Source organism: Porites lutea, chromosome 3 (genome assembly GCF_958299795.1).
Source record: "Porites lutea chromosome 3, jaPorLute2.1, whole genome shotgun sequence".
Taxonomy (NCBI): domain Eukaryota; kingdom Metazoa; phylum Cnidaria; class Anthozoa; order Scleractinia; family Poritidae; genus Porites; species Porites lutea.
This window is the reverse complement of record NC_133203.1, coordinates 47,151,220-47,170,216: the sequence shown is the minus strand read 5'-3', so window position 1 is coordinate 47,170,216 and position 18,997 is coordinate 47,151,220. Positions and strand designations below refer to the sequence as shown.

The 18,997-nt window shown below is 38.6% G+C and overlaps 1 protein-coding gene across 1 annotated transcript in view; it reads right to left on the bottom strand.

Moving 5' to 3' along the window:
* Positions 1 to 18,997, bottom strand: part of LOC140932405 (uncharacterized) — a 45,792-nt gene that overhangs the window by 2,094 nt on the left and 24,701 nt on the right. Inside the window, exons 7-15 of the mRNA XM_073382016.1 lie at positions 9,658 to 9,717; positions 9,503 to 9,562; positions 9,345 to 9,404; positions 9,024 to 9,086; positions 8,864 to 8,926; positions 8,704 to 8,763; positions 8,186 to 8,245; positions 5,714 to 6,036; positions 1,037 to 1,197 (exon numbers count right to left, since the gene is read on the bottom strand). Of these exons, the coding sequence (XP_073238117.1) occupies positions 1,037 to 1,197; positions 5,714 to 6,036; positions 8,186 to 8,245; positions 8,704 to 8,763; positions 8,864 to 8,926; positions 9,024 to 9,086; positions 9,345 to 9,404; positions 9,503 to 9,562; positions 9,658 to 9,717 (910 nt within the window). The remainder of the gene's footprint in view (positions 1 to 1,036; positions 1,198 to 5,713; positions 6,037 to 8,185; positions 8,246 to 8,703; positions 8,764 to 8,863; positions 8,927 to 9,023; positions 9,087 to 9,344; positions 9,405 to 9,502; positions 9,563 to 9,657; positions 9,718 to 18,997) is intronic.

Sequence of the window (18,997 nt, the reverse complement as noted above, 5' to 3'; positions counted from 1 at the left end):
ACTTAAAAAAAATCAATTCAAAAGCGAACTAAAGGGAAAACTCTTTGAAATACTGGAAAATGAGGACGACTATATTTGAGTTTCTGATATTACTGTGCAATTCTCAAAATCACAACATGGTGTACTTCCGTATGAAGTACAGTCTGCCTTTCCGGCTCACTCTGCCTATGAACCACACGACAAACTAGATTGCTTCTAGGATTGTTCGTTTAATATATTTATAGAATTTTCTTTTTTCTCTTTTACCCGCCTCGAATAGCCTTCGCTAATTGCGGGCACAAGCTTTGTAAGCTATACCGACTTAATTTGAAATAAACTTGTTGTTGTTGTTCTCTTAGTTCAGCTTCGTAAGTTAAAGGGTGATCCTGCTTGTCTAAAAGCGTGAATCTCTAATTCTATGATTTCTACATTTTTATCTTTTTATCAATTAGGTTAAATTTGTTTATGATGATTTTACGTTGTTAATACAGCCCTTTTGTATTGTAAATAATTCATTTTTCACGGCTAATACGACTCTGATGGGACTTCCCTGACAAAATAAAGGTGTTATTGATATGTGATGACCAACTTTCTTCAGCACCTGATAATTCTATAGTCCGAAGAAACCTTCACTTCTTATCCCCGAAAAAAAAAACCCGCAAATGTTACGGGCATGTCCACCTAAACATTTTCATGTATTTCGCTTTCACGTATCTGCTAACTGACTAAATAATTACACACTCCGATCATTTAAAGCAGAATTTTGAATTTTTACATGGAACGTCCAACACACAGCGCAGAGTTTCAACCAATCATGATACAGAGAGAAAGAGACAAGGAACTTTACTCCACTTTGTCTCTCTTTACCCAGGTGTATAAATGGGTACTGGCGACATACTGCTGGGGGGTAACCCTGCGATGGACTAGCATCCCGTCCAGGGAAGAGTAGCAATACTCCTAGGTATGCTTCATGCTAAGGAAACCGAGATGAGCTCCGGTCGTATGGGCCTTTGGCTCGTGTGCGCCTTTACCTTTGAACATGCAAAATTCAACTTACCTGCTCTATCGTATCAGGGGATATTCTATTCGGTCGGTTGTTATGTTTTCCCTGTCTTGATTGTGGGGCTGAGCTGCTTCTTACTCTTTGGAGTCGACCTTCTCCGATGCCGTGAAGAGACATAAATGTCGTCTTACAAACTTTTATTCTTCGGTTGTTTTCTGTAAATTAATCAACCAAGAAGAATAAACGAATTAATCTATAAACCGCAAGCAGCCGTCCTTCTTACCTCACAGCAACGCGCGGCTAGCGAAAAAGTAAAATTATACAAATTAATAGTAAAGAAGAAAAGAGATATTGCTGCGCAGATAATCTGGTTTCCAGATCTCTTGTCACCTTCGTCGATAAGAGATCTGGGTACGAGATTAGTGCCGAGAAAGACTATTAACCAGCAGTCTCCCCCAGGCCACTTATAAGGCACCTACCCCATATATACATTGTCTTCTTTATCATCTTCGAGAGAAGACGCAACGTTCCCATCATGGCTTTATTAAACGAGCCCGTAAAACTCGTTCCCTCCCCTTTTCAGTTCTCACGGTCATACAAATTAAACTTCCTGGATAGATGCTTTCAAAGGAAATACACATCTAAGAGAATGGACATTAGCGAACTTTTAGAAAAGCCAGATAAGAAGCTTTTCAAGGTACGTTCAGTGGATCCCGATTGCCCGCTTAGTAACATTATTCCGAAGAAGAAAGAAACAAAGTATCAACTTAGAAACAAAACTGCTCATCGCCAGGAGATAAAGACTGATAGATTTAAGACTGTATTTGTAAATACTCTTATTTTTAGATATAATCTTTAACCTTTTTATTATTTGTATACTGTATGTTTTACGTGGTTTTAGACTTCCAACTGTAAATGTAACGTAAGATGTCTTTTTATCTTAGGCGAAATAAAAATTGACTGATTGACCGACTGATTTCCCCTCCTTGTCTCTTCACTGGCGTTCGCCCCTGTTTTTGTTCCATCCTTTTCAATTTCGAAGTCGTTTCTGTAGCTTGGCAGTCGGTAAGTATCTTGGTTTGCCTCCAGATTTAGGTCGCCACGTGTCGACTGGCTTATGGTTCAGTCGAATTTCATTATTTTGCTTTTATTTCTCGCTTGTTCACAGTATTTTGCTTTTAGTTGTTGCTTCTGCACGTTTTTTATTTCGTATTTTCACAGTATATCTTTGGTGTTTACTGAGGCGTAAGACTGCTATCCCTGACCCACGTCTTTTCGGCTCTTGTCCTTACAATTTCTCCCTGTCTTTCAGGTTATGGTTTCTTTTACAGCTCTCAGTTTCCTTTGGATCCAGCGTGTCATCGTTTTGCTGGCTTCGGTTTTTTGTCTTAACTTTTTCGCGCCAGCTCTCAAGCGGGATGGCAGTCAGGTAGTCAGTTCTTACACGTTGTTTCTTCCAGTGTATACGGATGCTGCTTTTTGCATGCGGATTTTAGTTCTTGTTTTTATGTGCTTAATTTGTTCAAGGTTTATTCTTCCTGCTTGAGTTTTTTTGCATTCAATGTTACCGTAATTTGCATCAGTAGCATGCTGCTATTCCCGTTGGAGTTTTGCAGGTGTTGTAATGTTTCTTAGTATTTATCAATGCTGTTTGGCTCAATCTCTTTAATTTCGCTAGACTTGTTTATTACAGTGTGTTTGTGGTTCCAGAGCAGATATTCTTTGACGGCAATTTTTGTTTCCTGGCTCTGTCGAGCGTGTGTTGGTAACAGGGACGTTAATTTCGCTAAAATTTGTTGCTCCCTGGACTTGTTCATGTAGTTTGTGGCTCCGGAGCAAATGCTGTTTCACCGCAATTTTTCTCAGTTTCCTGGCTCTGTCGCGCGTGTTCAGACTTTGTTTATAGTGTATTTTGAGGCTCCAGAGCAGATTATCAGTGTTTTACGGTTATTTTTGTTTCCTGACTCTCTTGAGTGTTTATTACTCCAGGGAGTCGTTTCCCTAGTCTTTAGCCTGTGTCTCCTTTGTGTGTAGTGTCTTCTTATTGGGTGGAGGCTCTATTTCCTTCCTATAGTGTGTTTTTACATGACGTCACGGCGGCCATATTGGTGTCCCAAAACAATGAAATGGCGGCCATGTTGGTGTCCCAAACCAATCCTATGGGAGTTGAACTCTTTTCTTATGCAAACGCTTTCTTTTGTTCCAATAAATTTGCATAGACGCTGGCCACGTGAGTGAAAACACTATAGTTTTTTGTGAATTTGTTGTGTTAGTGCATGTATAGAGTGTTTTCACATGACGTTACAGCGGCCATATTAGTGTTGCAAAACAATGAAACGGCGGCCATGTTGGTGTACTGAGAAAATCCTCTGGGATTTGATCTCTTCTCTCATGGAAATGCTTTCTTTCGTTCCAATAAATTAACATAGATGCTGGCCACGTGAGTGAAAACGCTCTAAGGCCGTTGTCTGGATCGAAAACAAAGGTGTTTTGCTTTGGCTGTTAGCAGTTCTTTGGTTTTATAGTTTGTTTGTTTGCAGTATTCTGTTGTGTTTATTTATTTCCGGCCAGTGGATGTGCCTTATGTTGTTTCTCGTCTATTGTTTCCTCTTACTAGCCGCAACGCAGGCATACCGTCGTTACGTCGTTGTGTTGCCGCTGGCTGTTTAGCCTCGGGGTCTTAGGTTTGCGGTTGCTTAGGCTTGGCGGTTTTGAAGTTTGGGGAGTTTTGAGATTTGGGTCCTAAGATGTGGTGTCTCCTTTTGGTTGTGCATTGTCTCGGAAGGTATGGTCCCTCGGTTTGGCCGCCAGATTTCCCTATCCTTTATTAACAGTGTGGGCGTGATCGGTGTGAATAATATACTATTTTTTTGTCCGCTTGTTCGCTTGGGCTTCCGCCCTCGTTCCTCGCGGCTTCATCGCTCGCCCCTCGCGTGTGATCTCAATCTACTGTGACTCAAAAGAAAGAGAGTGCCCCCAGTCTAGGGATGTATAAAATGAATAAATAATAAAAATAAAAATAAAAATAATAATTCCGTTATTTACCCTCGGCGGTATTTAGAGCATGTATGCTAGTGGGGCCGAGAAAATGCCTGAAACAAATAATTACAAATTGAACTTAACAGGGTTAAGAATCCCAACTGGCCGTAGGCAAACCAGCAGCTGGCTATTTACAAGCGTGGCCAAGGATTTGAACTTGGGACTACCGTGAACAAATCCAGCTAGCGTTCAGGGCGGGGCGGGACTTGAACTCGGCACCTCAGAGTTGCAAATCCAGCGCTCTAACCACTCGGCCAAGCTGCCTCCTAGTAAACAAGGCACCATTCGAGTAAATATATTTTAAAACTTGAAGAATTGAGCCCTAACACAACCAGGAAATATAAATCCGTGTAGTTCAACTCGGTTTTTAGACGTCTCTTCCCGTCGCACAAAATACAAACCAACTACGTACGTAACTGACAAGCGACGCGAACGACTTCGTAAATGCTTCAAGCAATGCCAGAAAGAAACCTTCGCTCGCAGGACAGGTAAAGGGGAAATGCTGTTAAACAGCTTCTGCTACAGGATTTAGATTAGCGCGAAAATGTTATTTTGGGTACATTTCAATAGACTACCAACATTCTCTCTTTTCGCTCAGTGAATAAAACACAAACAACAAAGACAAAATGTATCTATTATAATAAAGATATATTGTTCACGCTCTCCTTTTTCCCCCTACGATCGTCGAGATCAAGCGCTTACCGTTAGGGGCGGCAATCTTGGTTTTTAAATGTCTAGCCTGGGGATAAGAATTAAATTTCGGGGCGCTTCCCTTCCCCCACCGCTATGAACCCAGGGGCCCGCCCTCTCGGTACATTTGGAACCAAGATGGCCGCCGGTAATGGCAAAAACGCTCCCGTGGCCGGGGGTACTCTCTATAAGTGCCTATAGGGGAGACTCCGCCTTCAGGAACGCAATATTTGAAAGTGTTCAAAGATAAAATATTAACAGCACTTAAAGGGTATGCAAAGGTCTACACTTCGCCTGCAAAGCAGACCCAAGAAAGAACGGGCGCGCGAGAGGGAGACACGCGTGTCTCCCTCTCGCGCGCTCGTTCTTCCTTGCTACGCAGGTTAGTCTACACTAGGTATGTGAAGGGTACTTTTTGTCAATAGAAGGTATAGGCGGGTTCATCGTGACGTCATTGTTTACATTTTTGCTTATAAGCATAGAGTTAACAGACCAATTACCGGCAATTAGGTTCAAAAATTGAAAGAGCTGGTTAATTTATGCAGTAAGGTTTGTGCAAGCTTCAGCTCTTTGCAATCAGAAACAAAGAAAATAGCAGCAATCAAAAACTGCAAAATTACTGGGTGGCAAAACATTAATGAGCTCATACATTCTTTGTAAATTTGGGGGGTTTTAAAAGAAAATTTCTCCCAAACTATTTGGTATATCGGGCTCTTTCAATATTCAAAAATTTCATTTTATTAGCTTCATTAGATAATGATAAGCCTATGCTAATGAGGCAAAAAATGTAAACAAGGATTTGCCTATAGGGGAAGGGTACCTTATTTGTCAAAAATGGTATATAAGAGGGTAAGGGATCGGACCTCGGGGCGGAGCCTCCCCAAATAAAACTTTGTTGAGCATCCCACCCCCCTCCTCAGGAAAGCGCTCGATGTCGACGAGCTTACGGGAAAATAGCGGACTGTGAACAGTCTATACCGTGGATTTCTTCAAAGAAGTTACCTTTAGGAACGTAGTATTTGAAAGTGGTCAGCTTTTTTCCTTTGTTCGTTTCGGAGAATTTCCCTCCCCTTCCTTGAGTGCCAACCCAGATTGGGTCAAAGCTGAGGACCAAACCGCTAAGGTACTGATCTTGTCTGGCTTTATCAGGCATGCTGTTAAATGACGTCAAAATGTGCATCTTAAGTTTGTCGTCCACTTTCTCAAAGCACCTTTCTTTGCACTTACACGGTGGTCCAGTGGTTCTTGGTGGGATAATGTTTCCCTTTTCGTCTTTCCGCTCCAGCCCATGTACAATAGCGTTCTTGCGCACGTTTCTTTTCCATCTAAAAAACACAAATTAATAAATTAATAAAAACAAGAAAGAATGATGGAAAAAGAGGGAAACGCCCAAGCTAGTATAAAAATCAAAATTACTACTTAATTTTACGTTTCATTTCTCAAAATACTGGGCCTCGCGACAGTGGAAATCAACCTTCACGTGGTCGCGCTATTTTCGTTTTGCCTTTCCCACCAGAATTTTATTTACCAAGCGAAACGAAAATAGAGCCTAATATCAGGTTAATTAAATATCTAATAAAATGAAATAAAGTTAAACAACTTTTAAAGGTACGGTTCTTTGAAGAGATGGGTTTTAGTTGACGTTTAACGGCATTGATTTCGGCAGCCTACCTTAAGGAGCTGGCAGTTCAATCTTCAGCCGAATATCAACCACTAGCCACCTTCACTTCAGTGAATAATTGTTATCTAGTTTGAGCAGTAAACTCTGTAATATATAACAATTATTCACCGAAATGGAGGTGGCTAGTCCTGGATATTTACCGAACTGCGAAGCAGTGAGGTAAATATCCACGACTAGCCACCGACACTGAGGTGAATAATTGTTTTAGTATATACTAAAACAGTGAGATCATTGAGCACAAAAATGATGATTTTTAACTCAAATACTGTTGCCAACGATTACAATTTTGGCGCGTAATGACCGGGCGGCTGCGGCCGTCGCTTTATTCTTGCCGACAATTAAAACTTTTCAAGGCATTTGTTTAGCTCTTGCGGGGAAATTTCTTCAAAAGGAGTTGTGAATTCTTTCTGTATTTAAAATCATTCTATAAAAAAAGATTATTAAATTTAGTTTGAAGCTTATTTATGAACAACTCAACTAAATAAAGTAAGCAAGACTTAAACTTAATTTGCATTTGTAAACAAAAACTTTTTCACCAGTTTTATCGATAAATTAGTGTCAAAAAGACAAAGCTTTACCTGTTAAAACTTCCAATCCGAACTTCGTCACCTTCTTCGTGTATTTCGGAAACAGCTTGCTTGATTAGTTGTGAAATTTGTTTGTTTGTTTACGGCAGAAAACCGGGAAGGCATTTTGCTCGCAACTTACGCGAGTTTGGCGTTGCTCGCTCGGAGGAACTGGAGGTGAATCAGTGAATAGTGCAGGATATTCACTGATTGGGTAGCCAATCAGAGCGCTCGAAAAACACTATCCACTGTTTTAGTATATACTAAATAGATTTAGCCAGGGCTAAAAGCGAAGCTCTCGATAATATTTAAAGTTTGTTCAAACAAAATATAAAATCGTGTAATGCTAAGCGGCGAATGCAACACCGGAGAACGGTGAAAAACAACATTAGGTCTAATGAGGAAAAAAGCAACTTTGCAAGTGCGGCACACTTTTTTTGTACATTTCTTTGCCGTTGTTTTGCACGACTACAACGTGAAACTTCCAGAAACTTCTTAGTTACACGTTTTGAAATTTTGGAGGAAATGTGGTACGTGTTCTTGTTCACTTTTTTTTCCACTGCAGCTCATTTCCACCTTGAATTGGTGGCCGGTAGCATTTCTCATTTTGTCACCGCCGCTACAAAATTTTCTTTCTGTTCTTACAACAAAAAATGCCTCCTTTGTTTTTTTTTTTATCTCTCGCCCTAGATCTCTGTCGACCTTTTTCTCGTCGAGCTTCCCTTGCCTGCCGCCTACTTTCTCTTTTTCTCTGTCTTTCTCTTGCTCTATCTTCCAAATTTGTGGACATGACAATTAATCTAAGCTTAATACTTTACACAACACTGGTACAGAAACAATTTCCGCTTTCCGTTTTCGTCTTCCTTGACTCTTTAGTTATCTCTGCTTTACAAGACGCGAGTGGCTATGCGATTTCCCGCAAAAATAACCTCGAGTTGCATTTGGGTTGCCATACCTGTTGATTGAATTATTTCACATTGGTATGCCTGTGGTGCGGACCGACGGCGGTCGGTCGGTGCACGGTCACGTGATTACCAAATTTTCTGGGATGGGTAGATTTACTTACCCATGGTGCTCCGCTGGCGCGCGCGAAGCGTGCGCGACAGCTCCCCTATAAGGTGAACACCTTTAAGAGCCTGCTAAGTAACGAGAGTTCTTCGAAAAGGTCTCTGAAAGGAGACAATTTCCTGTTCCTTCAACAGTCATATCGTAAAAATTGTTTCTAACCTTTCTGGTCGTCTCTCTTTCTTTCTTGGTCGTTCAAAGGCTGAGTCTTCGTCATCAAGCCTAGATGCACAAGGAGACAAAAAGAACTCGAGGAGTTGACATCTTTCTTGAGAACGAAGCGCGGGACAAGGAGACTAAACAGATAGACACGTGTTCAATAGGCTTTCTGTGTGTGATTATATTGGATTGAAAAAGGTTATCAATAAAATGTCAGGTTTGGTACAAAACCTGACACTAGAAGAGTTTGAATAAGAGCGATGAATTTGGAACAGCGCGAATCCCACTTTTGGGTGAAATTTTCGCTGCCGTTGCCGTCGTCGTAGCGAAGGTACCTAGGGACAAAAAACGCCAGCGTTTCAAAAGTGTCAAGGAGATGGATGCTGGCGGTTTTTCTCTCTCGTCCTTGCCCCCTTCCCCATCGTTTTCTCATTTGACCTCGCGCGCGGCCGAACAAAAACTGAAAATCACACAAAAAAACCGCTAGCTACTTATACGCAGGCTATAAATTTGTTCCTTACATTTCTGGTCGTTTGTCTCTTTTTCTTGATCCTTCAGAGGGTGCGTCTTTGTCATCAAGCCTAGAAGCACAAGGAGAGAAAATGAGCTGAAGACTGAAAAAAAAAAAACTGATAAAAACCGCTAGCTACATATACGCAGGCTATAAAATTTGTTCCTTACATTTCTGGTCGTTTGTCTCTTTTTCTTGATCCTTCAGAGGCTGCTGTGTCTTTGTCATCAAGCCTAGATGCACAAGGAGAAAAATGAGCTGGAGACTAAAAAAAAAAACTGATAAAAACCGCTAGCTACATATACGCAGGCTATAAAATTTGTTCCTTACATTTCTGGTCGTTTGTCTCTTTTTCTTGATCCTTCAGAGGCTGCTGTGTCTTTGTCATCAAGCCTAGATGCACAAGGAGAGAAAATGAGCTGAAGACTGAAAAGAAAAAACTGATAAAAACCGCTAGCTACATATACGCAGGCTATAAAATTTGTTCGTTACATTTCTGGTCGTTTGTCTCTTTTTCTTGATCCTTCAGAGGCTGTGTCTTTGTCATCAAGCTTAGATGCACAAGGAGAGGACATGAGCTGGAGACTGAAAAGAAAAAACTGATAAAAACCGCTAGCTACATATACGCAGGCTATAAAATTTGTTCCTTACATTTCTGGTCGTTTGTCTCTATTTCTTGATCCTTCAGAGGCTGTTTCTTTGTCATCAAGCCTAGATGCACAAGGAGAGAAAATGAGCTAGAGACTGAAAAAAAAAACTGATAAAAAACGCTAGCTACATATACGCAGGCTATAAAATTTGTTCCTTACATTTCTGGTCGTTTGTCTCTTTTTCTTGATCCTTCAGAGGCTGTTTCTTTGTCAACAAGCCTAGATGCACAAGGAGAGAAAATGAGCTGGAGACTGAAAAAAACTGATAAAAACCGCTAGCTACATATACGCGAGCTATAAAATTTGTTCGTTACATTTCTGGTCGTTTGTCCCTTTTTCTTGATCCTTCAGAGGCTGTGTCTTTGTCATCAAGCCTAGATGCACAGGGAAAGAAAATGACCTGGAGTGATGACATCTTTCTACTGAACGAAGCGCGAGGCAAGGAGACGCAACAGACCGATACGTCTGATCACGTGTTCAATACACCTTCCAGTACGCAAGCATTGGAAATAAATAATTGCCAAACAAAAAAATGAAAAATGAAACATGACAACACGATTCCGAGAACTTTAATTCTGTTTAGATTGGCCTATCAAGGACTCATTTTCTTTTTATTTGTATATCAGTTTGTGTGCTTTTGCCAAAACAACTGAAGATTATTCAATCCTACGGTATTTAAGTCAAACTGAACAAAACAGAGACTGCAGTGAGAACTGTATAGTTTTTTTGTATTCTTTTAATACTCTTGTCTTTAACTTAGTGTGTGATTATATTGGATTGAAAAATGTTATAAACGTATATTGTTTTAAAATATCATCTTAATTTTCCCCTCCTTCTGCGTCAAACTTTAGACGGCATCTGGCATATTTATTGGTAGCATAATGCCCTTATTAATCGATTATTTATCGATATTCGACTAGTTTTTCACGCACTATTTGAAGGTGTACTACACAGGTACATTAAAGTAAAGGTTTTCTTGGACTCATATAACTTACAAGTGCCTGCTTACAAAGGTGACGAGGTTTGCCACACAGGTGCCCTACTGTTGCCTTAGAGGGTAATGATTTGTCATAGTTTTTCTGCCAAGGTATTTCATAAATTTGAACAAATCCCCCAGGGGTCCACGGGAGTGAACCCCTGGGAGAACTCAAAAAGAAGGTAAAATCTTACTCTTTGCTGCCTGGATTGATAAGACTGTACTCTAGTTTCCTTTTCACAGGGGGAGCCTGGCTGGTCTTCTTTGGTGGAATATCTATTAAACAGTTCACAGAAAAACAGAAAAATCGTCATTTCACAATGATATAAATGGGCATCAGTCCAAATGAAACCTCAAAACTTTAAAAATCTGGAAATTGATTAGACCTTGCTCCCATTTTAATTTTTTGGGTTTGAAATTTTTCAGTCCGGTATGGTTTTGGGGTTAGGAGAATTTGGCAAAGTTTTGGGGGTACCTTAATATTTTGGTTCAGGGATTTTTTTTGTTGGAAGTCAAAGGGATTTTTTTGGCTTTTGATTTTTTACCCCCTTTCAATCATCCCAGTCACTTAAACTGTGGAATGCCTCTTAAGGGCGGTCACTAAGATTGTCAAGTTTCTGGGTAAATAAAACAAGTAGGTGGGGAATCAATAAGTAGAACTTTGTCGATTTCGTTTGGTTCTATTTTTCTTTGTTTTCTGAATGAAAGTAGCCAGGAGTCAATGACAGCCTACACTGCAAGCAGAGGCTCATTTTTACAGTGTATAAACTAGTGCGCAAAAGTGAAGCTTCTGCTCACAGGGTAATAACAGCCCTCACCTCCCTCATGTTAGTGCCTTAATGTTCAGAAGAATGTTGGAACAGTTTCCTAGCCCCACATTTTTGGCAACTCACAGGCCATGTTAACACAATCTCCTCAGTAATTTTGTCTGTAAAACTTTTACATCCAATTTTTACACAATTAGCAGAGTGTGCAGTTTCTGAAGTGTCTGAATGTTAATTCTCTGAATACTCACTACAGACTGAGGAACAAGCTGCAACTCCGTCCTTATAAGATAAAAATGAAATATGCAGCATTATTTTCAAAATAGGTAACAAAAAAATGAGCAATGTATTTCTATAACTGATTCTTAAAACACGAAAAAAAATATCTTATTAATATTAACAGTGTATGAAAACGTGCTTCAGAGTTTCTTCCTTCTTTTTGACACAAAAATATTTTCCTTTGCATACATGCACCCTTAATCAAAACCCAGCATGAAAAATTACTAAGCCGCCACAAGTGATTATGCTGCAACTTTTCTCAAATTTGTTTTTCATTACAATCCTTGTCTCTTTTGCTTGCGATAGAAAAATTAATTGATTATTAAACAACAACAATAATAATAACAAAAGCAAAATAAATACAAGTGAAATAAACATTAACCATGCACCTTCTGATTTTTTGGTTTCTCCAGTAAATCTGCTGATGCTGAAGAAGAATGGAACAGTGCAAGCAAATTTGCAAGATAAAACTTATAAACCACTTTCATAATAGTGGACAAATAACAATATTTTTTTATTTTAAACTCTAATGTAGAGTCCCACTACCAATACTAGATTGTGCAAAATTCTTGAGGCAACTGAAGGCTGTTACGTGTAGTTGACACATTAAAAGGAAAATGATCATATATTCTTATGTAGAAGAAAACGTAAAGTTGATTGCTTGAATTTTGTGTTCATTACTTTTTTCAAAATAATGATGCACTCTATATTAGAGAGAGCTAGAAAATGACCATACGTAAGCTGCTAAAAACAGAGTTAATGTAGTTAATTAACTCTTTCTAAAAAGGACACCTTTGGGACCAGTACTAAGTGCAAGGTTGTCACTAAGAGGTGGGGGGTGGGGATTTTCCCTAGCTACTATGAAAATGGCTCCCAGCTACTTCACAGGAAAATAGAAGAAAAATAGAACCGAAAGAAATCCCTAGCTGTTTGATTTCCCGCCTACTTGTTGTATTTACCTGGCAACTTGAAACCTTAGTGACAACCCTGCTAAGTGTCCATCTTATAGAGAGTAAAGTAAAGGAAGTGAAGAAAGGAAGTAAAGAAAGGTGGGGACCAACTCTGGCTGTCCCTTTTACAGAGGTGTCTGTCTTCGTGTTTGATAAGACAGTCAAGTTGACTGTAATGAAATGTACCGACATTAATTTACATACACATAACTATTGTGTGAAATAATGTTAAGTTCAAGAACATGGAGTTAAAAAGTGATGCCAACTCTCCCGCTTTTGGCGGGAGACTTACGCTTTTTTGCCTCGTCTCCCGCTCTCCCGCTTTGGTACATAAATCTCCCGCTTTTTATGTCCACTATAAATATTGAATACTTAGTAAAAAATAAAGCAGACTTAGTTTGAAATTAAGCCCATTTTTAGCTTAAAACTTGAATTTTTCTTATGCCCAGTATGGTTTCTGGGGCATTTTTGCACGTATTTAGTCATTGATAAAGATTATTTCTAGCATCAAAATGATGATTTCGAATTTTGATAGTATGTACATCATGTAAGATGTCATATAATGTCTTAAGTTATTCCCATTGGGGGCTGGGTCAATTTTTCGGGGAGGGGGGAGGGGTAGTGAAAAAAAAGACGGTCTCCCGATTTTAGGTCTCCAGAGGTTGGCATCTCTGGTTATATGTTGTAGCAGCAGGTAAAAACTGCTTCTAAGTTAACACCTGAGTATTCAACCTGCTTTAATTCAGTCTTCTAGCCTTAATATTATTCATTAATTTTTAGTACCCACAACATTTCCACCATATTGTTATAAATACCTTTCAACTGTTTAGTGAGTCGTGATACTTGGTCTGCCACCAGTTTCTGATTTTTAGGTCTCTCCAGTGAATCTGCTGATGCTGTAGAAGAATAAAACCACTTTCATAATGGTGGACAAAGGATGATAATATTATTTTTTAAAAAACTCTAATAAGGAGCCCCACTACCAATGCTGCCTTGTGCAAAATTCTTGAGGCCACTGTAGGTTATTATGTGTAGTTAACACATTAAAAGGAAAATGATCGTTAATGTTCCTATGTAGAAGAAAAATTGAACTGCAGATTGCTTGAATTTTGAGTTCATTACTTGTTTTAAAAACACCTGAGTATTCAACCTGCTTTGCCTCAGAATTTCCTATGGTTTCTTGCCTTTTAACATTATTATTATTCATTCATTTTTAGTATACCTACAACATTTCCGTCACATTGTTATTAAAAAATTAATACCTTTTAACTGTTCAATAAGTTGTGATACTCTGTCAGCCAGTCTGAAAAGAATTGTCAGCAGTTCTTTTCTTCCTTCACTTGCTTTAGCTTCATAGAGATCATAACACAAAGGTGGAATTCCTGTACCAACTGTTATAGCAATTTTATTTGCTATCTGTGCTACAGATATGCTGCCACTCTCGAATTCTGACCTGTTGAGTATTAAATTCAGTGGTGTGGTCTGGTGTATATCATCACCTTCCCTCAACTATGATAATTTGCTGCATGTAAATGTGTAAGAAGGTCATATATGGTAGGGGTCAAAATTACGTTCGAGTTAAAATGTTTTAACCTAGGTTGATTCTCAATTTCCCTTGTCTGACCTTGTCTCCTAGCCCTATATTAGTTTCAGACATGCCAAGTCGTGAGTCTCACGATTTCACGACCTATCTCACGCTCTCATGTGTTGACAACTGATGACATTTTCTCGAAAAGTCAGACTCCAAAAAATTTTGGAGTTGTTAATTGGGTTTGTTTCTAAGTTGATAGGTATCAATAGATATAGCCAGCTCAATACAAAGAAAATGCTTAGCGCTGACACATTTGATTACATTATTTTAGCCTACAGCGATTTGCCGCTGCCACCAAATGTATGTGCAGACTACTGTTTCCCATAAAGGCTAATTAAAGAAAAATGCCATTGATAGTCTTCAAAGAGGAAAAGATATATAGAGGATATCACATGACCGTGCAGATATACGAAATTTCTCTTCGAGTGTTGAAAAATATTTCATGAGTGAGCGCAGCAAACGAGTGAAATATTTTTTCAACACGAGAAGAGAAATTTAGTATCTCCAAGCGGCCATGTAATGTTCTATTTATTATATAAACACCAATGAAATACCAAACCATTTCACTTTAATAGTTTTTTGGTGTGAAAGACGCGATTTATTATGTAGCCATAGCAAAGGTGATATTTTCACATGTGAAGATAACATGTTATTTTCTCATGTGAAGATATCAAGTTTTTGTGCAAAAGCCCACCTGGTATATCATTGGTGTTTATATAATAAATTGTGTTCTTGGAACAATAAAGGAAATATACATGTAATATAATTTTTTTCTTTTTCACTTTCTGAAAATTAAGTGTTAGTATATGCAGGCAATGGAATTTGAACCAAACCATTGAAGTGATGAATAGCATATTTGGAAGCACTTGGGAACAGAATAAGGAAAATTCAAAACAGCAAAACTTTGATGTTATTGGACAGAATGTTTAGGTTGCATGGTTTTGTGTCATGCTCACCTGAATCTTGTAAAGTAAGCATCATATCCATCAACTGCAGCCATTTCTCTCTGCAAGATATGTATTTGATAAAAGCACACACTGTATTTATTCAAATGAGTGCCCAACCTTGAATTAGAGCTCACCTCGCATAAGCACCCATCCTAAAAGTAGAAAAAATTAATAAGCACCCACCCCCTCCTCCTTCCGCTCAAACTCAAAAAAGTGCCCACAACCAAAAGAAGTGGTCTTATTCAGGGTTATGTTACTATGTTTTACTAGCTTTTAAGGCAATTTCAAAGTCACCACAAAAACTGCTTGTGGTTGCTTAAGAAAGGCAGTCATCATACAAGTGATTCTAACCAAAAGGCTTTGCCTTAAGAATTTAGTGTTTTAAAATAGCTGGTCACTTTATTGTGGGAGAGGGCCATATAAAAGTTTGACTGTATGTACAAAACCAGTTTTATTATTCAGAGTTATCTTACATGGGAATCGAGTTGTGCTTTGTCCAGTTGTATGTGCCACACATCAACTCCATCAGATGCACTAAAAGTCAAAGCAAAACAAAAGCACATTACCATGTTTTTTTCCCGAGTAAAGGTTTAAGGTATTTAAACATCTTGTTTTACACATTAACCCTCTGATGTATTAAATGCCACTGTTGTCGGAGGAACCCTTCCCTTGAGTTTTTGATATGTCACAGTATTTCAAAAAGATTTTACCTGCACTGGAAAGCGTTTTATCTTCTCAGCAAGATCAGATATATTTTAATTATGGGTGGTGGCACTGCTGGGAGCCTGTGACATCACCAAACATGTACCTGCCAACCCCCCGAGTACAAAAATCTGGAGACGTCTTGAAATCTTTGCATTGTAAGAATATCATTTTTGACAATGTCCGAATACTCTCTGAAAATCACCCCAAGGCCTTCCGAATGTTCCCGATGTCGATAACAGCGTGTGAAAACCACGCCAACTTTCTACCATTTATTGTGCAATGTGATTGGTTGATTTCTAACCAACTACAATTTGATTGCTCTGTTTTATGTTTTTCGATCGAGAACAGCTCAAACAAGAGCACTAAATCCAGTTCTTGTTTTATTTTCCTTTTTGATATTTCAGAAATAACGAAATTAATAAAAAAAAATTTTGAAAAAGGCAACAGGAGATTTGCTGCTCTAACCGGGAGACGGGGAGATTTGATGAAAAATTTGGAGACTCCCGGGAAGACCAGGAGAGTTGGCAGGTATACAAACATGGCCACTTTCTTGGCCGCCATCTTGGATATTTTTACCCAGAATTAGAAATCAGTTAAAAACTGAGATAACTGGTAATTTTCTTGTGCTTGACAGGTAAAATAAAACTTAAATAAACACTAATACCTCATTTTAGCCACAAGGTGAGGGCATAGCTGTAAAATTATGTATTGCTGCTTTATGAAGCAGAGTACTCCAAAGGGATGAGAAAGAAGCAGGTACCAGCAAAATAATAATAATAAGTAATGGTAACAGGACTGAGTGGAGTCCAATTTGGTCTGTAATCATACGAGTGATTAACAATATCGGACGACCGCGTAGCGGGAGTCCGATTTGTTTAATCACGAGTATGATTACAGACCTGAATTGGACGACACGAAGTTCTGTTACCAATTAATCATAACTTTAACAAAATTTGTGATATAATAGGCTATTTTTTAAATCAAAACACAAGAAACTCCGAAATTTTGTTTTGCTAGCAATGAAAAAAAAGCCATTTAAGCGCGCGCGTGATGGCGCGTACTGTCCAATTACTTAGGCATGACGCGTACTGTCCTATTAAACTGTCCAATTAAGGCTGAAATCAGGGCAGTTGATAGCCAATCCGATATGACAATTTTGTTATAGTTATGATTATAATAATAATAATGCGAATAATTATACAGGATGACCTATCAATCCTAATAAAAAGAACTGTTATCAAAAGGGTCCTGTAATTATCTCATAAATAGCTAAAAAATAAAAAATAAAATCGAAAGAGGAAAATAAAATAACATCAAGAAATCTAAGATTCAAAAATCCAAATCTGTAAAAATTATTGACTTATAAAGAAAGAAAAAAGAAAATGTGCATGGGACAGTTTAGTAGATTTTTTTAAAATTTGTTTATCACTGAAGCACTTAGGAGTTCTTAAAAAAATGTTGAAATGTGTCCATGCTTTCCAGATCAAATTGGAATTTGGAAGTTTTGGTTTTTTAGGAGAGGGGTAAACTGGAGTACCCAAAGAAAAACCTCACCCTAGTTCACAAGTTTCAAGTTTCAACAATATTATTAAGGTTCTCATGAAAGCAATTTTCTTTAAATTTTAAAAACTGTTTGTTATAATTTGGTTATGGCTCAGTCAATTCCAAGCATACCATCAACCCCACCCCTACTTGCTTGCACACATTTTGAAAGAAAATGACCAATGCCTGACTAATTCCCAGGAGTGGGGCATGCTTGGAATTAACTGAGCCAGTAAGTTGATTTTTTAAAAATGAAGGTTATCAATTTGTAAGCTGTTTGCAATTTCTTAAGTAAATCTTTTGCCTTCATTTTGTGCAAACCTCATAAATTCAAAATATTATAATTGTTTTTAATCAGCCATGTTGCCATGTAAACGATCAAAATCTCACATTTAACCTCATAAATGTTGTGTCCTAGAAATATATTTTGTGCGTGCAAAATTTGAGCTTCACATCCGCTAAGAATCTGTAACAATCCACAAACTTTTGAACTGCATGTGTTCAGCCATCCACACCCTGTCGTTCTTTAAGCGTTCAGAATTAAAAGTGCGGCGAGGTATTTGGACTTGTTTTCCCACGCTCGACTGATAGGAATCGGTTATTTTTCCACGATTGACTTGAAGGAATAGGCTATTTGCCCGCACTCGATGGGTAGGAATCTGCTCATCCTTAGAGAGGGGTCGGATTAATTTTAAAATGGGACGTCCCAACAACAGATATTTATATAAGAAGTATGGCAAGAATATTGGAAAAAGGAAAGACTTACTTAATAATCCAGGAGGAACCTTCTTCAGAAAGTCTAGTCCATACAAGAAATCTAACAGGCCCACAGAGGGCAGTAGTATGAAGCGCCTCCACTTTATTTGCCCTCAACAATGAGGCCAAATCAATAGAACCCGGTTCTGAAGCCTCCGCCATTTTGGCGTGGTGCCGATTACCCGAGTACCCAGGAGGCCTGGGGTTCGGTTTTCACTCGATGTCCGTCCTGCGAAATTTTGAAATGTTTAGCTTATTCTTAGTTTTGACTAACATTCAAAAGCAAATTCAAGGCTGCACAGTTGAGAAATATAATAAATTTTATTTTTTTAAATTTTTTTTTAATATCGCGCTATAAAATTAAAAAAGAAATCCTGAAAAATCCACTGTGAGGGGCCGTAAAAGTCCGAGCTTCATTCGGAAATCTTTATGGTACAGACGATCCCAAAACAAGACTGGATAGCTTAGTTTCACTGCCTGCCATCTGCTTTTTGAGCAGTTTCAAAAAAATAACTCATATAATTGTCAGCCGGCCTAAGCGTACAGTCGACTCCCGATAACTCGAACCTTCAAGGGAAATCGAAATAAGTTCGAGTTATCGGGAGTTCGAAGAAAATAGCCGGGAGCAAAAAAACAGTTTTTACTACACAGTGAACATTCTAATCACATTTAACTGCAGTGATAATTAAAAGATGATACTTCCAGATTGTAAATCAGAACGTAACGTAACAAAACATTGCCTAAATAGAGCATTCGTTTTGCTACCCCTCGGGTATTGTTTTGCTGTTTTGAAAAGAAAAGCTGTTTCATGTTAAATTTGTGACAAACAGCATCAGCCTCCACTAGCCAGTAAACTATACTCCTACAACACGTCAATGGGAAATTCATAATTCAATGTTTCAGTCGCCAATAGACTATTTTTTTCCAGACTTTTTAAAGGCTCAAAACATGGTTCGAGTTATCGAGGGTAAAATTATTTAGAAATGATCTGCGGGGAAACAAAAACTACTTCGAGTTAGCGGGAGGTTCGAGTTATCGAGGGTTCGAGTTACCGAGGGTAAAATTACAGTAAATGTATCACGGAAATCCTGGGGAAATCGATTTTGGTTCGAGTTAGTGCGAGGTTCGAGTTAGCGAGGGTTCA